The following is a 17,417-nucleotide window of genomic DNA, read 5'->3' on the forward strand; positions in this document are numbered from 1 at the left end:
CGAGGATCGGTAGGATAGTCAGTTTTACTAGGGTAAGCTTGGCGGCTTGAGTGAAGGAGGCTTTGTTGCGGAATAGAAAGCCGACTCTTGATTTGATTTTCGATTGGAGATGTTTGATATGAGTCTGGAAGGAGAGTTTGCAGTCTAGCCAGACACCTAGGTACTTATAGACGTCCACATATTCTAGGTCGGAACCATCCAGGGTGGTGATGCTAGTCGGGCATGCAGGTGCAGGCAAATCCAAATCCAAGATGGCGTAGCAGTAAGTCGTCCTGTCGTGTCGTGTCCCTGTATATTTTGTTTATATTTTGTTTATTTTTCGTTTTTTACATATTTTTCGTCTTTTACATAGCTATCCCTTTTTAAAAACATTTTGCTAAACCTAAGCTTCCAAATACGCTGGATCTTCACAACTAGCTATCTAGCTAAACCGCAACCCTGGACGACTACCCCTGGCTAGCGTTTCCACCCACTTAGCTTGAAGCTAGCCCGGCCTGCGCTACCACCGTAGCATACTCCTGAGCTACAATACCCGGGCCCACGACCGGTCTATCGATGTCACCGCATGAAGAGGAATAAACAGACTCACCCCATCGCGACGTCCCCCAAAGGCTAACTCTCTAGCCCTCGCTATCTCCCTGCTTGCTAATTCGGCCTGCTAACTGCTAGCTTGTCCAGCTCCGGTCCGCTAACTGCTACCTTGTCTAGCCCGGGCCTACAAACTGTTAGCACAGGCCTGCTAACCGCCTGAATCGCCGCGTCCCAAACGCCCACCGGACCCATATTTACTTTCTATCTCTTTTGACTTTTAATTTGTTTATACCTTCCGGAAACCTGCCTCACCCAATGTGATACGGAATCGCTATTATTTTTTATTTATTTTTAGAACACACTCAAGAACCTCCAGAAGCTAACCAGCTAACTAGCTACAAGCTATTTAGTCATTGTTCGTTTTTTTAACCTGGATAACACTCGCCAGTCCAGCTTCCCTTCCCCATCCACCGCTGCCCCCTGGACACTGATCTCTTGGCTACATAGCTGATGCACGCTGGACTGTCCATAAATCACGGTACTCCATTCTGCTTGTTTGTTTTATCTGTTGGCCCCGTTGCCTAGTCTACGCCATTTTACCTGCTGTTGTTGTGCTAGCTGATTAGCTGTTGTCTCACCTACTGTTTTAGCTAGCTTTCCCAATTCAACACCTGTGATTACTGTATGCCTCGCTGTATGTCTCTCTCAAATGTCAATATGCCTTGTATACTGTTGTTCAGGTTAGTTATCATTGTTTTAGTTCACAATGGAGCCCCTAGTTCCACTCTTCATACCCCTGATAACTCCTTTGTCCCACCTCCCACACATGCGGTGACCTCACCCATTACTACCAGCATGTCCAGAGATACAACCTCTCTCATCATCACCCAGTGCCTGGGCTTACCTCCGCTGTACCCGCACCCCACCATACCCCTGTCTGCGCATTATGCCCTGAATATATTCTACCATGCCCAGAAACCTGCTCCTCTTATTCTCTGTCCCCAACGCTCTAGGCGACCAGTTTTGATAGCCTTTAGCCGCACCCTCATACTACTCCTTCTCTGTTCCGCGGGTGATGTGGAGGTAAACCCAGGCCCTGCATGTCCCCAGGCACCCTCATTTGTTGACTTCTGTGTTCGAAAAAGCCTTGGTTTCATGCATGTCAACATCAGAAGCCTCCTCCCTAAGTTTGTCTTACTCACTGCTTTAGCACACTCTGCTAACCCTGATGTCCTTGCTGTGTCTGAATCCTGGCTCAGGAAGGCCACCAAAAATTCAGAGATTTCCATACCCAACTATAACATCTTCCGTCAAGATAGAACTGCCAAAGGGGGAGGAGTTGCAGTTTACTGCAGAGATGGCCTGCAAAGTAATGTCATACTTTCCAGGTCCATACCCAAACAGTTCGAACTACTAATTTTGAAAATTACTCTCTCCAGAAATAAGTCTCTCACGGTTGCCGCCTGCTACCGACCCCCCTCAGCTCCCAGCTGTGCCCTGGACACCATTTGTGAATTGATCGCCCCCCATCTAGCTTCAGAGTTTGTTCTGTTAGGTGACCTAAACTGGGATATGCTTAACACCCCGCCAGTCCTACAATCTAAGCTAGATGCCCTCAATCTCACACAAATCATCAGGGAACCCACCAGGTACAACCCTAACTCTGTAAACAAGGGCACCCTCATAGACGTCATCCTGACCAACTGGCCCTCCAAATACACCTCCGCTGTCTTCAACCAGGATCTCAGCGATCACTGCCTCATTGCCTGTATCCGCTACGGAGCCGCAGTCAAACGACCACCCCTCATCACTGTCAAACGCTCCCTAAAACACTTCTGTGAGCAGGCCTTTCTAATCGACCTGGCCCGGGTATCCTGGAAGGACATTGACCTCATCCCGTCAGTTGAGGATGCCTGGTCATTCTTTAAAAGTAACTTCCTCACCATTTTAGATAAGCATGCTCCGTTCAAAAAATGCAGAACTAAGAACAGATACAGCCCTTGGTTCACCCCAGACCTGACTGCCCTCGACCAGCACAAAAACATCCTGTGGCGGACTGCAATAGCATCGAATAGTCCCCGTGATATGCAACTGTTCAGGGAAGTCCGGAACCAATACACGCAGTCAGTCAGGAAAGCTAAGGCCAGCTTCTTCAGGCAGAAGTTTGCATCCTGTAGCTCCAACTCCAAAAAGTTCTGGGACACTGTGAAGTCCATGGAGAACAAGAGCACCTCCTCCCAGCTGCCCACTGCACTGAGGCTAGGTAACACGGTCACCACTGATAAATCCATGATTATCGAAAACTTCAATAAGCATTTCTCAACGGCTGGCCATGCCTTCCGCCTGGCTACTTCAACCTCGGCCAACAGCTCCGCCCCCCCCGCAGCTCCTCGCCCAAGCCTCTCCAGGTTCTCCTTTACCCAAATCCAGATAGCAGATGTTCTGAAAGAGCTGCAAAACCTGGACCCGTACAAATCAGCTGGGCTTGACAATCTGGACCCTCTATTTCTGAAACTATCTGCCACCATTGTCGCAACCCCTATTACCAGCCTGTTCAACCTCTCTTTCATCTCGTCTGAGATCCCCAAGGATTGGAAAGCTGCCGCAGTCATCCCCCTCTTCAAAGGGGGAGACACCCTGGACCCAAACTGTTACAGACCTATATCCATCCTGCCCTGCCTATCTAAGGTCTTCGAAAGCCAAGTCAACAAACAGGCCACTGACCATCTCGAATCCCACCGTACCTTCTCCGCTGTGCAATCTGGTTTCCGAGCCGGTCATGGGTGCACCTCAGCCACACTCAAGGTACTAAACGACATCATAACCGCCATCGATAAAAGACAGTACTGTGCAGCCGTCTTCATCGACCTCGCCAAGGCTTTCGACTCTGTCAATCACCATATTCTTATCGGCAGACTCAGTAGCCTCGGTTTTTCGGATGACTGCCTTGCCTGGTTCACCAATTACTTTGCAGACAGAGTTCAGTGTGTCAAATCGGAGGGCATGCTGTCCGGTCCTCTGGCAGTCTCTATGGGGGTGCCACAGGGTTCAATTCTCGGGCCGACTCTTTTCTCTGTGTATATCAATGATGTTGCTCTTGCTGCGGGCGATTCCCTGATCCACCTCTACGCAGACGACACCATTCTATATACTTTCGGCCCGTCTTTGGACACTGTGCTATCTAACCTCCAAACAAGCTTCAATGCCATACAACACTCCTTCCGTGGCCTCCAACTGCTCTTAAACGCTAGTAAAACCAAATGCATGCTTTTCAACCGGTCGCTGCCTGCACCTGCATGCCCGACTAGCATCACCACCCTGGATGGTTCCGACCTAGAATATGTGGACGTCTATAAGTACCTAGGTGTCTGGCTAGACTGCAAACTCTCCTTCCAGACTCATATCAAACATCTCCAATCGAAAATCAAATCAAGAGTCGGCTTTCTATTCCGCAACAAAGCCTCCTTCACTCAAGCCGCCAAGCTTACCCTAGTAAAACTGACTATCCTACCGATCCTCGACTTCGGCGATGTCATCACCTGCACGTTACTCAGGAACCCCTCGAAGGGTCAGTACCACCATAGACCATATATTACATTGTTCTATCTCTATGAGTACCACACACAACGTTTATTAAAACATGCTACAACCACACTACAACCTAGTAACACACAAAACCTTCAGATAATCTATACCAATTAAACCATACAACACATTCTCAAGGGTCTTTCTGCAGGTATTTTTCGCACGCTAGACTAGAGCTTCATAGCCTTTGTTATACTGTAGATAGCTTGACGTCTCTCGCGTTTTATGAACATATCAGGTTCTGTGATTTAATTTTGACCTTGAATGTGGCTGCAGAAAAGATGGCGGTATTTACATGATAATAAAGGTGAGTTCCTTTCCCATCCCTCTGATAATGGTTTTGTAACTGGAATACTGCTTACGCAACCACCGCAGAGAGACTGTATTGTACAAGGACAATGGAAGGATATCACACTAAAGTAGAATACAATTCTCTCTCACTCCTGTGGTTGATACTGTTGGGTACATCTCAATACTCAAGTGGCCACCTCTCCTCATTTTCTTTACTTCATCTGGACTGATCTAAAATAAGAAAATGTTACAAAACCTGTTGCTACATCATGCTCTACTCTAGTGAACACGAGCCAGATCTCTATCCCACCTGAAGCCAGGTGACACCCTCTACTCACACCTGTGCCCGTCTTGTCTTCTGTCCCTTAGGTGACAGACTACTTGTGTGACACGCCCCTGTTCCTGCAGCTGCTAGCTCGCGGCCTGGGTGCTATGGGGGGGGGGGCTCTCAGAGTGGTGCTCTGCTGTCTTGGGGCCATGGTGTACCTCTCCTCTGCCCCCCTGGACACTTCATCCTCCCTGTCCGGCCTCCTGGGGGTCCTGGTGGTGGTCTTCCTGCTGCTCACCTGTGTTATCAACATCAACCAGCAAATGGCGCCAGAGAGTGGGAACTCCTCACCACACACAGCCACACAGGGAGTAGGTCTGCTCAGTAACTCGCTGTAGCAGCAGAGATGACGACCTGCGGAGATTTAACCTTTGTTTCAACAGGAGATCTCAAGGTGAAGAAACTATTTTTTGATTGAGACCTGGCAAAATGTCAGCAGCGTCCATCTGCTGGTTTTCATCCTGGTGTTAGCAGGTGTTGAACTCACTGTAGCACTAGCATAGACAACCTTTAGGTTTACAGCTAATTACAGGCGAACAGCAGGCAGTCTAACCAGGGGCCCAGTTTATGCGTTGATGAATGTATGCTGACGTACGTGTCTCAACTGTCTCACACCTTGCCTTCTTTCTTTCCTTCATGACCAGTGATCTGGTGAGATAGTGAAACCTACACTACTAGTTTCACCATGCGGTGTAGGCCTACCAGTGGAGGCTGGTGGGAGGAGCTATAGGAGGACAGGCTCATTATAATGGCTGGAATGGTATCTAACATAATGAGAAAGATGACCATGAACATGTTGAATTAATACAGATTGGTGCCCTATAACTGTAAGATGTTTCATTTAACATGTTTTATTTACATTACATTAAAACACAGACCTAACATAGTGGCCAGTAGGAAGTGCCTGAAAGTCTTTAATGGACACATTCGCACACCAGAAGTGCCGTCTTAAGATATATTTAATAAATTAAAACAAAGTACAAAAAAGAAATGTACATTTTATCCCCCCCTTCCCTTACCCACTCCTCCTCTCCTCTCTCAGTGACGACATATTCCCAGACTGTACCCTTAGGCGCTGGATGAAGTCAACACTAGACACTGATCTAAAGTCAGTCTTGCATCTTCAGTCAGTAATGGTTAAGAGGATCCACGATCTGTGTCTAAGGCCAACTTCGACCCAGAGAATTTTCTCACAGTGTCACACTCACAGTATTTCACAATCACCCACGCCCTTACCACAAAAACACACACATGCTACATGTCTGCAGGCACCTAGAGTGACAGAAAGAGAGAATGGACCCAGTTGATGTAATAAGGAACCAGGAAATAAACAAGGGAGCCGGCTGCACCAATCGTTTCATCCGTCTTAAATGGTACCCTATTCTGATCTCCATCTATTCTCAAAGTAGTGCACGTTGGTTTCATTTCAGACACAGTCTCAATTCCATTCACTGAGAGGAGTTCCATTTCATCTGGCGCCCAGTGCAAATATACTTCCTGAATAATCTTTCTGACATCAGTGACTACCCCCCTCCCTCTGGTTTCAGTCTAGGCAGGCAACCGGTTGGTTGATAAGACACTGGTTGACAGGCACCGGTTAAGAGCAGTATGGTGTGCGGTTTGTTCTACTGGTTTATAGATCATATGGATGAGTTCATCTAGTCGTTGGTTAGGACTGGTCAGTCAATCCAGGCCATGTGGAGGTTAGTGGACTGTTGTATTATTTTGGTCTGTGTGGCAAGCGGAGAACATTGAAGTAGAGTACTCGGGACATGTGCTGTATGTATGGGAGGACTAAGAGTGTCAAATGGGAGGGTGGGGTCCGTTTCTAAAGGGGGCGGGGCCATTGGGGGGGGGGTTGGTATGTGAAAGTGATGTAGGTCCGATATAAGTGCACTCAATAAGTGGGGAGGCAGACATCTGCACACTTGCGCAAAAACATGCGCCCATACACACACACGCACGGAAATGTTCAGTAATATGACTGTTAATACGCACAACATGATTAATAGAGTTGCACGATTACAGTGACTGTAGTCCACAGCTAGGACAACATACCCCTCTCCTACACACCCCCATCGATCCCCTCCCAACATTCATCTCTCTATCACTCTCTCCTGAACTAAATACATTCTAGATTCATGAGGAAACTACAGTTTTGTGACCGTGTGTGTGTGTGTGTGTGTGTGTGTGTGTGTGTGTGTGTGAGTATGGCAGGTGCAGGAGAGCAGAGTCTATAATCTTCTACTTAGTCAGTGGTTCAATCTTCAATCAATCCCCTCATAATTTCCCCATCAAGGCAACTATCAAATACACAAAATAAAAGACTAGTTCACATGACGTTCCACAATAATTTTGGCAAACGTAAGAGCATGGGGGTGCGCGAGTCAGTGTTGTACGATATACATTATGCTGAAAATGTGTCTATCCACAGAATGCTATCCTGTCATTGGTCCCTCTCTCTTCCTGTTTAGCAGCAGCAGGACTGGCTGTGTTTCGTTACATTAGGTATTTATATGTGTGTGTGTTTATATATATATATGTTTAGATATATATTTATTTTGGTTTTCTTTCCAAAGATACAAAGGACAACTAGCTAGCTACGTACGGTAGGTACAGTACCACTATCGTCTCAGATGCTAAACAACCAGGAAACAGCAGAGAAACAGCCTTGGAGCCATGGAAGATCGTAACCAAAAGTCAAAGCGAGACAAACAGAGGGCATGCTTGTAATTGAAGTCACAGAAATGGGGGGGGGGGGGGGTTGAGCAACCTTCCTCAGACCGCAGTGGGGTGTGACATAGCTCCATCATTGGCAGACCTTTATGGAGAGCTGTTTTCTGTTCTAGGGGGAGGGTCTTGTTTCTATCGTCCAATGGAAACTCCAGTTTTGAGGGGTTTATGGGTACTGTAGTAATGTGGCGTCCTGCCTGGGGGTCATGGCAAGGTCAGGGGTCAGAGGCAGTATTCAGCAGCATACTCGGTCCCGTGAAGACCTCTGCACACTAGTGTAAACTCCTTCACTATGTCCTTCATCCTCCGCTTATTCACTCGCTCTCTAGAGTAGGAAGAAAAGGGAGGAGAGAGAAAGAGTCAGACAAAGACAGAAAACCAATGTGTGTGTGCATGTCTGTGTCTATACGTGCGTGTAGTACCTGAGTATCTGTTGGGTGAAGGTGTCTTTCTGTTCTGTGGTGACCCTAGTAGAGGGGAAGCCTTGTGCCTGCAGCGCCTCTTTCAGCCACACCGTGAGCAAAGGGAAACAGTGCTTATTGAGACTGAACAGCACCTCAGCAAACTGTTCCATCAGACTACGAGATGAACCTCCACCGATTGCCTGGGGGGGCGAGAGAGAGAGAAAGAGCGAGGGGGCAAAGACCAGTCAGTAAGGTGATATGTTTCAGTATACAGTAGGACAGGTAAAACACATTAGCGAGGATGTGAGTATGTAGGTTTACCTCTAGTACCGCCTGCAGCAGTAGTTTTCCGTTCTCCTGCACCACTCTGGCCACTGGGGGCACATCTGAGCAGCGGGGCAACAACTCCGTCTATGGCACACACAGGGACTATCAGAACAAACCACAACACTAATATCACATCTCAACAAGATTCACCTCTGTTACCCTAAAATGTGTGTGTGTGTACTAGGGATGTGACGTTTAAACAATCATTTTTTAAATTTTATAAATCATAGTGCAGTTATCACAAAACTACCATTAACAGGTCTCGGTCATTATCATCATCATAAAGGCAAAAATTAAAATTAAACAAATACCTAACGCAACAATGCTGTAAGTAGGAGATATACCCAACAAAAATATAAAAACAACATGTAAAGAGTTGGTCCCATGTTTCATGAGCTGAAATAAAAGATCCCAGAAATATTCCAATACGCAAAAGCTTATTTCTCCTGTGTTGGGGACAATAAAAGGCCACTCTAAAATGTGCGGCTTCGTCACACAATACAATGCCACAGATGTCTCAAGATGAGGGAGCATGCAATTGGCTTGCTGACTGCAGGAATGTCCATTAACAGTACGTCCAATCGGCCTCACAAACGCAGACCAAGTGAAACCAGGCTAGCACCCCAACATCAGGCTTCTTCACTTGCAGGATCATCTGAGACCAGCCACCTGGACAGCTGATGAAACTGAGGAGTATTTCTGTCTGTAATAAAGCCCTATTCTGGGGAAGAACTCATTCTGATTGGCTGGCCCTGGCTCCCCCAAGGCTGCACCTTTGCCCAGTCATGTAAAATCCATAGATTAGGGCCTAATGAATTCATTAGGCCCCAATTCAGTAGAATTGTTGAAATTGTTGCGTTTATATTTTTGTTTCATATATTTGCCACGGATATAAAGCGCGCCCCACGTCATTGTTGTTAACAGTTAGAAAAATGGCGTAAACAGCAAAGTCCTGTATGGCAATACTTTGAGAAGTTAAATGAGAAGCTAATGAAATACAAACTTTGCGAGGTGGAATTGAGCTACAGCGGCAGTACAGGTGCAATTCTGAAAGGAGGCACCGTGAGAAACAACCCATCGCTGGGCAGCAGTGCGATAAGGGACGGAGTGAGAAAATCACAGAGCTGATTATAAAAATCATTACAGTTGATATGCAGCCATTGTCAATTGGCTTATCTAGAACCAGACCACGGGATGCCATGTGAAAAAAATCTGACGGCCCTGATGGACGTATATGAACAAGCCGCCATAAATCACTGCGATGAGCTTTCACATTGATGAAGTACGCACTGACAACTAAGGACATGGAGGAGAGGCACACAACAGAGAACCTAAAATGGCATTAATACCATCGTTGCTGCGTGAGTGGGGGACAGCAGTAAGGTGAGCGCCGTCTGCTGGGTTTCCACTAGTTACCACAGCCACAAAGTCAAAATGGGATATATTGTAAAAATGTATGAAAACAAAAATTATCTTTTGGTCTTAATTTAAGGTTAGCAGTGTGGTTAGGGTTTAGGTTAGGTTTAAAAATCACATTGTAAGAAGATAAATTATAGAAATAGGCAGGCGTTAGGACTTTGTGGCTGTGGTAACTAGTAACAACAGGTAGGTTGGTAGCCAGGTTTCTCGTAGATTGAACTGCAATGCCCCCTCGCTGTCAAACGCAGTACCATATCAGGATTCTAATTTCAGGTCATTTTATGAAAAAATAAATATATATTTAAACACTAAAGAAAACAGCATTTTAAACATTAAGAATATTTGTACATTTTTCACATCCCTAGTGTGTACACTCACAAAAAACAAGCAGGTAGACTTGACTGTTGGAGCCTCAGGGAATTTCAGTGACAATAGTCCTACAGAGGGGAGAGAGAGGGGAGGGGGGGTATTAGAAACATCCAAATACACATTTCTATTTCAACACTAACACTTTTGCTCTTCAGATGTTTCCAGCACAATCTCTATGGATCTCAGAGGCACGACAATTGACAGTGTGTGTGTGTGTGTGCGTGTGTGTGTTAAGAGAAACGCGGCAACACATACAATGAGCAGTGTGTGTGTGCGGGAGCAAAGCAACACACACTTACCACAATGGAACACAGCTTTCACGTCAAGACTCTCAGACAAGAAGAGATCTGGCTTCCGTTTGAGGGCCTACAGTAGGAGGCAGACAGAGGCATGACACAGGGCAGGAGTCTATTCCCCTACTCCAGGGGTACACCCCAACTACTACCTCCCACCCCAGAAAATACTGAAACCTCCACTCTCCTAGCCTCGTAGACAGAACTGTGTCTGCATTAGATAACTCCTTTGTCATTGTCATGTCCAACTGTTTGCCCACAAGGTCAGGAACAAAATTCTGGGACATAGATATGACAACAAAAGCCAAATACTGATTGTCCCCCTTCTCCCTGAAGTGCGATCTCGTTCACTCCTCCTTGGGGATTTAACAGTATTGGATTGGTATAGACAGTGTTTCTTACACCAATCACAATGCTTTTAAATTCTTGAGAAGGAGTGAATGAGAACTGGGCTAAAGGAGTCATCTCAAGCAGATAAACAGTGGAGGCTACCAGGCTAGACTAACTGACTCCCTCTCTCTACAATAAACTATTCCTCATACAGTACACAACTTTGCTCCAATGAAAACTCAGCAAGCAAACTGGAGGAAATCAAACAGAAATTATTTAAAACTTAAGTCAAACTAAAGGCAATGATGGTTCTGTTAGCTGCTGTTTGTATCAATTTCATTCTGATACACAATTTTTTCTCCCTTTTTTTGGCCTGGTTGGATTGAATATGCAACATAAGTAAGGTACATGAACGGATAAATACAACTGATACTGTAATGAACTCATTCAGGATGGAGGAAAAGAGAGGGAGCGAGGGAAGAGGAGAGATCAGCTCTATCCAAAGATAGAAATTAAAGGAAGAATGTAGAAGGAAGACAAAAACAAACAAAAAACAGAGGGCACCCAATTCGCCTGAATTGATTAATTAATGGAATATTAATTAATTGTGGCTTTGATTGGCTATGGGTTGGAATGACATCAGAAAAGGGGCGTGGCTAGGGGATTCTAAGCATTGAGGTCACAGGGAACTACATCTCAGGGTCATGTTCAGAAGACAACCGAACATGAACATGTTTATTATTGGACACATTCTGATAGTCCCTCCTCATTACAAAGCATTTTGTCATGTTTTGTGCCTACTGGACAAGACCTTGGTGAACGCTGACCCTTACTCCCTCATCAGAATGGTTAGAGCCCTGAGTATTGAAGGAGACAGAGTCCATCCTTCAATACCACCACCTACTGTCTATTCTCTGCCATGCCATTATGATGGGCCGCCCTCAGACCCTTTAACAAAGAACAAAGAGAAAGAGAGAGCTTGAGAGAGTGTGTGTGAGCGAGAGAGAGAACGAGAGAGAAACCCAAAGTGAATGAAATAAGAAACCAAAAACACACCTGAGCTTGGAGTTGCATAAATGAATCAACAATATCAGGATGATCCCTGGGTCCTAAAATATAATAAAGATGAAACTTAAAAAATCATAAAGAATAAAGAGAATAATAATATACAAACAGCAACTCAACCGATTCAACAGTCATGTGGAAAGAAAAGAGAACAGAAAAGATCTCATTGAAATAATTGTCACACGTGAGTAAAGAACAAACAAAAGGGGGAGAGAGAGGGATGAGGGGCATGTGAAGCTTTGGAAGAGTCTTGGGAAAAACAGTGAGCGGTTGAACGAACAGAAAACAGGCAGAGAAAGAGGAGACATGGGTTCCATTTGGAGATTTTAAAAAAACGAAAGAATAACGAGAGAAAAATAAACCTAAAAATAACAAAAAATTGGTTTTGGAGTGGGGAACTCAGGAGGCAACTGTTACTGTAATGCTTCAGAGAAAAGGGGCGTCAAGTCCCAAATCAATCCCTCGCCCCTTGGACTAGTCACCCAAAGCCCTAGGCATCTCCTAGACCCTAGGGCCTTGCTAATAGCTCCACCGTGTAATACGATAGGCAAGGATTTTTTTTTCTGTGTGGCTTACAACCACCTAGGGGATAGTACCACTGACCATTAACCACCCCCCAAAAAGATGAACACTTACGAGGCAACCCTTCCCTGTTCCTAGACTTCAAACAAAACCCCATCCCTCAACTCCCCATACACCCCCCACCTTACAGGCTTACTCAGTGGGGCGTAACCCAGATAGAAATGCAACGAATAGAGCCCACACAATTCCCCGTTCTGTAAAAGACTGTTCTACACAATACATTTCTATATGAACGTTGTTCTGCAACCACATTCTCTTGTGTTTTGTAACATTGCACCATAATGTATAAGATACTGGCCACAGAGCAACATTGAAGGACACCTGCTCAGAAAGAAAGTAAAAAAAAAAAAGGAGAGGCAGCCATTATCAATCAAACACAGACAAAGCAGAAGAAGAGGGAGAAGGGTATGAGAGGAGAACTGAAAGGGGAGGAGAGAGAGGCAGACAGTATTCAGGTAAGACCCACTGGATATTATCAGCTTCAAAAACCAAAACGTTCTTGTGTAATTCTTCATAACAGCACAGGAGGACAGAGGATGCATTTCAACAGTCTAATGTGGCTTCCTCTCCTTATCTCCTCCCCTTCATCTGCCCTCATCTAAAAACACAGGGCAGGTGAAAGCAATATGAGAAGACAAGGACTTTAGACTATTGAGATGCAGCCATCCTGGTTTCCCCTTGTGTTATGCAGGTATTAGTTGACACACACAAAAAGCATTTATCATGGAAGCCATGTTCATTCTCCATGTTCCTTGTTTTCCTGTGAAAGCAGGAGTGTGTGCAGGTTTGTCTGTCAATCAAAATCACCCAAAACAAAAACAGGCAGAGATTACCCCCCCCCTCCCCCTCCCCTGCAGGACCCCCTACCTTGCTGGAAGATGGAGAGTGTTACTGAGGTGACCAGATCAAATAGAGCCTTGATGGGAGGGAAGTGGTCCGTCTCTCTGGCAAATATATGGACCATCTGTGAAACACAACCAGACGGTTTCACATCGGTGCACCTCTGAATGTATGCATGTGAGTGTGTATGGTGTATGCGAGTGTTCAAGAGTGTGTGTGTGTGTATGGTGTATGCGAGTGTTCTCAAGAGTGTGTGTGAGTATGTACCTGTCGTGTGAGGTCCAGTGCTGAGGCCTGTGGTATGGTACTGTACATCTGTCCTAGCATCTCACTGAGCTGAGACACCATGGGGGCAAAGTCATGGAGGAGAGTCTTCACCGACTTCTCAAAGATAGCACACACGGCCTGGGAGGACGGCGGGAGAGAGATGGGAGGGCAGGGAGCAGGGAGTGAAATGAGAGTAATTTCAGCTGGTTCAGGCTGGATTCTTTTAATGTTTCATGAACGTGCAGATAATTTATTGAAACTGTTGAGTCAACGCATCACCTTTTTTGTTGTGTGTGTGTGTTCATGTCTCACCTCCACCACCTGAGAGTCGTTGAGCCACTTGCTGAGGACCGTCTGAATGAGAGCAAAGACCTGCTGTAGGACCACCACCACCTAGAACACACAGGTTAGTTTGACAACACTAGCTAAATGAGGAACAAATTATGAAAACTGGATGAACGTTCCCGTTAAGAGGTTGCATCTGCCTGAGTTCTGATGATGATAATAATGATGATGAAGGTGCATCTCACCGGGTTAGGCCCTGGTGGGAGTGGGGCAGTTTTGACAGGGGGAGCAGTGCTCTCTCCTGATTCGTCCTCCTGTTTGCTAATGTCCAGCGTAGTGAAGAGATTGGACAGCAGACCTAGAATGTGGATTATCGCTAGTTTATTGGACGGGTTGGGCTGGAGAGGGAAAGAGGGACAGAGAGAGTAAGTCAATAGCTTTACGAAGAAAGGCTGAAACAAGATTTGCCATCACTCATTTTCTATCTGTTGGTTTTTGTGAACGAGTTAACAAGTGAAGCAAAAAGACAGTGAAAGACAATGAAGGGAGGGATGGAGTGAAAAGGACAGAAGAAGGGAAAGAGGGATCAGTGAAAGACAGGAGTTTGGGTGCGTCAGTCAGTTGATGGCTTCATTTTTCTGCAGATTTCACACACACACACACACACACACTCTCTCTCTCTCTCTAGGGTGACAACACTAATTAAAGCTTCATTAGCAACCATTTAATCACCGCTCGGTATCCATGACAACAGAGCTGTGGAGTACAAGGGAGGAGTCATGTGGCTGGGCTGACGACCCTTCTCTTAATGAGCAACGGGTCATGTTGCAACTGAACACGCGCTCATTTGAGATGGGTATGTTCAACTTGGATTTATGCCTTAATCATTCAGAGACCTCAATGGGTGAACATTTGAGTGACGTGCACTGTATTTAAGTCAGAATACCACCCTAAATGCATAAAAACAGACATTGCTTGTAGCTAATTACATAGTGGAGGTGCAGTTTCATCTCTTGCCTTAAGGGTGCCAGTGTTTGTTAGGCTGCACAGACAACCCGATTCCATAGTCTGATGTTATGGCTATACATCAGACAGAGCGTGCAAGACGTAGAGAGAAGGAGAAAGTGAGCACAAGAGAGAAAGAGATGAAACTCTTCATTTGAACTGACATCTCTGTTCACCCAGACACTCAGGTCTCTGCTGACTCCAGAACAGTAGATCAGGGGAGAAAGACTAATTCAACACTGATAATGTCACATCCCTATTTGTAGTTAATGTGAGCGTCTTTTTTTGTGAAAATGTCAAATCCTTATTTTTAGCTCCGATAAAGCTTGGATTCATTAGACCTGACATTTAATAAAGAACGTGGTGTGTGTGTGTGTGTTATGGCCCTGTGATTCAGTAACCAATGGTGTAGTGATGAAGCCAATCTGGTCCCACAGAGAAATGTTCAACTGCAGTGGAGTCACACAGATACAACGCCTGTTCATATGGACACAGTCCAACAGTGAGAGGGGGGAGAAATAAAAGAAAGAAGAGTGTGTGTCTGTGCGCGCAAGCGTGTGTGTTAGTGTGTGGCGCATCCATGCAGACACACAGTCTGTTCATATGGCCGCAGTCCAACAGAGGAAAATATGTCACCGTAATAACACTGTTACCACAGTGTGTGTGTGTGTGTACCGTCTCATCAGCTAGTTTCTCAAGTTGTTGGATGTAGGGAGTGATGAGAGAGTGCAGGTTCCTCAGTATCTCCTCCACATGCAGAGCAGACAGCAGGAAGCCCAAAGCCTGCATCAGCCACATACACTGACTGGTCTGGAGAGAGAGAGGAAGGGAAGAGGAGGGAGGGGAGCGAGGGGATCAGGAAGAGGGAGGGGAGCAGGAAGAAGAGCGAGAGGAAGAGGAGAGAACATTGTTACACATTTCCAGGACTTTTGAAAGGTTGACTCCTTGTGCTGACTCCTCACAAGCATTCCGCTACACTCGCAATAACATCTGCTAACCAATAAAATGTGATTTGATAAGTGGTCTTTTGCTAGCTACCATCCAGTCTTGTCACCAGCTCTTACCTTGCTTTCGTGACTGAATGGACTGACTGATTCTATGGTCTGATGTACTCCCTGTGGTTCATTTGAATGTATTGAATATGCTCATTGTTGCATGTACCAAATGCACAGGCAACAAAGTTTTTGAAAGTTTGACTCTGTCTCTGAATTTCACTATAAATTATTCTCCAGGATGTTGTAAACAGTAGAGTGGGTCCAGTGAGTCGGGACATTGGGGTTATGGCTTGCATCATCTCCAGACAGGACTGGGACTGACCTTGTGAATCTGTTTGCTCAGCACCTCCTGTGAAGACAGAAGAATAAAATATTGACATACATGTAAAAAATGTATTCAGAAAACACTAATTTAGACATAAAACATATACGGTACACACACGTACACGTGATACAGCCACTATATTGGAGGCATAGGGTGGCAGGTCGTATTTGCACTCTCGGCAGATCTTCTTGAGTGTGGAGACTGAGGAGATGGACAGGTCTGGGTTCCCCAAGGCCTGGAGTACCAGAGGTAAAACACTACTCAACATCACCGGGTGGTCCGCCAACCACTCTGCTAGAGCTCCTACAGGGAGGAGGGAGAAGAAGAAGAACACAGTGGATGAAAAGACTGAACACTTTATGCTACAGGAGACGGGTGCTTTTCCTGTTCTTTTGTCCAATTAGTTTCTCTTCTTTTCCAGCTTATTATTTCCCTGGATGAACAACGCACAACAAAATGACAGGTATCACTGTATTAATACTAGAATTCGACCGATTATGATTTTAAAGCCGATACCGATTAGTGGAGGACCAAAAAAGCCGATACCGATTAATTGGCCGATTTTATTTTTTAAGTATTTGTAATAATGACAATTACAACAATACTGAATGAACACATATTTTAACTTAATATAATACATCAATAAAATCAATTTAGCCTCAAGTAGATAATGAAACATGTTCAATTTGGTTAAAATAATGCAAAAACAAAGTGTTGGAGAAGAAAGTAAAAGTGCAATATGTGCTATGTAAGAAAGCTAACGTTTCAGTTCCTTGCTCAGAACATGAGAAAGCTAGTGATTCCTTTTAACATGAGTCTTCAATATTCCCAGGTAAGAAGTTTTAGGTGGTAGTTATTATAGGACTATTTCCCTCTATACCATTTGTATTTCATTAACCTTTGACTATTGGATGTTCTTATAGGCACTTTAGTGTAACAGTATAGCCTCCGTCCCTCTCCTCGCTCCTCCCTGGGCTCGAACCAGCAACACAACGACAACAGCCACCACATCGAAGCAGCATTACCCATGCAGAGCAAGGGAAACAACCACCCCAAGGCTCAGAGCGAGTGAAGTTTGAAACGCTATTAGCGCGCTAACTAGTCAGCCATTTTACTTCGGTCACACCAACCTCATCTCGGGAGTTGATAGGTTTGAAGTCATAAATAGCGCAATGCTTGACGCACAACGAAGAGCTGCTGGCAAAACGCACGAAAGTGCTGTTTGAATGAATGTTTACGTGCCTGCTTCTGCCTACCACCGCTCAGTCAGATACTTAGATACTTGTATTCTCAGTCGGATTATATGCAACACAGGACACGCTAGATAATATCTAGTAATATCGTCAACCATGTGTAGTTAACTAGTGATTATGATTGATTGTTTTTTATAAGATAAGTTTAATGCTAGCTAGCAACTTACCTTGGCTTACTGCATTTGCGTAA

The 17,417-nt window shown here is 45.2% G+C and overlaps 2 protein-coding genes across 7 annotated transcripts in view; one reads left to right on the top strand and one right to left on the bottom strand.

The window, feature by feature from the left end:
• Window positions 1-4,060: 4,060 nt before the first annotated feature.
• LOC116375943 (E3 ubiquitin-protein ligase RNF170-like) lies at window positions 4,061-5,557 on the top strand. Its single transcript, XM_031834960.1, has 2 exons — window positions 4,061-4,099; window positions 4,777-5,557. The coding sequence occupies exons 1-2, from the start codon at window positions 4,061-4,063 to the stop codon at window positions 5,071-5,073; spliced, it is 336 nt and encodes a 111-aa protein (XP_031690820.1). The 3' UTR covers window positions 5,074-5,557.
• A 9-nt stretch (window positions 5,558-5,566) lies between these two features.
• Window positions 5,567-17,417, bottom strand: part of LOC109897973 (importin-13) — a 62,606-nt gene continuing 50,755 nt past the window's right edge. For 2 of the 6 annotated variants that reach the window (XM_031833416.1, XM_031833415.1), the window contains exons 11-23: window positions 16,090-16,277; window positions 15,972-15,998; window positions 15,330-15,464; window positions 13,895-14,047; window positions 13,677-13,757; window positions 13,365-13,502; window positions 13,125-13,221; window positions 11,667-11,719; window positions 10,287-10,353; window positions 9,997-10,055; window positions 8,194-8,283; window positions 7,891-8,072; window positions 5,567-7,793 (exon numbers count right to left, since the gene is read on the bottom strand). In XM_031833416.1, coding sequence (XP_031689276.1) covers window positions 7,691-7,793; window positions 7,891-8,072; window positions 8,194-8,283; window positions 9,997-10,055; window positions 10,287-10,353; window positions 11,667-11,719; window positions 13,125-13,221; window positions 13,365-13,502; window positions 13,677-13,757; window positions 13,895-14,047; window positions 15,330-15,464; window positions 15,972-15,998; window positions 16,090-16,277 — 1,373 coding nt within the window. In that variant the 3' untranslated portion in view covers window positions 5,567-7,690. The remainder of the gene's footprint in view (window positions 7,794-7,890; window positions 8,073-8,193; window positions 8,284-9,996; window positions 10,056-10,286; window positions 10,354-11,666; window positions 11,720-13,124; window positions 13,222-13,364; window positions 13,503-13,676; window positions 13,758-13,894; window positions 14,048-15,329; window positions 15,465-15,971; window positions 15,999-16,089; window positions 16,278-17,417) is intronic. The other 4 variants (XM_031833417.1, XM_020492677.2, XR_004211183.1 and 1 more) reach the window with 3 other exon arrangements.

The sequence above is a fragment of the Oncorhynchus kisutch genome, linkage group LG10, assembly GCF_002021735.2.
Source record: "Oncorhynchus kisutch isolate 150728-3 linkage group LG10, Okis_V2, whole genome shotgun sequence".
Lineage (NCBI taxonomy): Eukaryota > Metazoa > Chordata > Actinopteri > Salmoniformes > Salmonidae > Oncorhynchus > Oncorhynchus kisutch.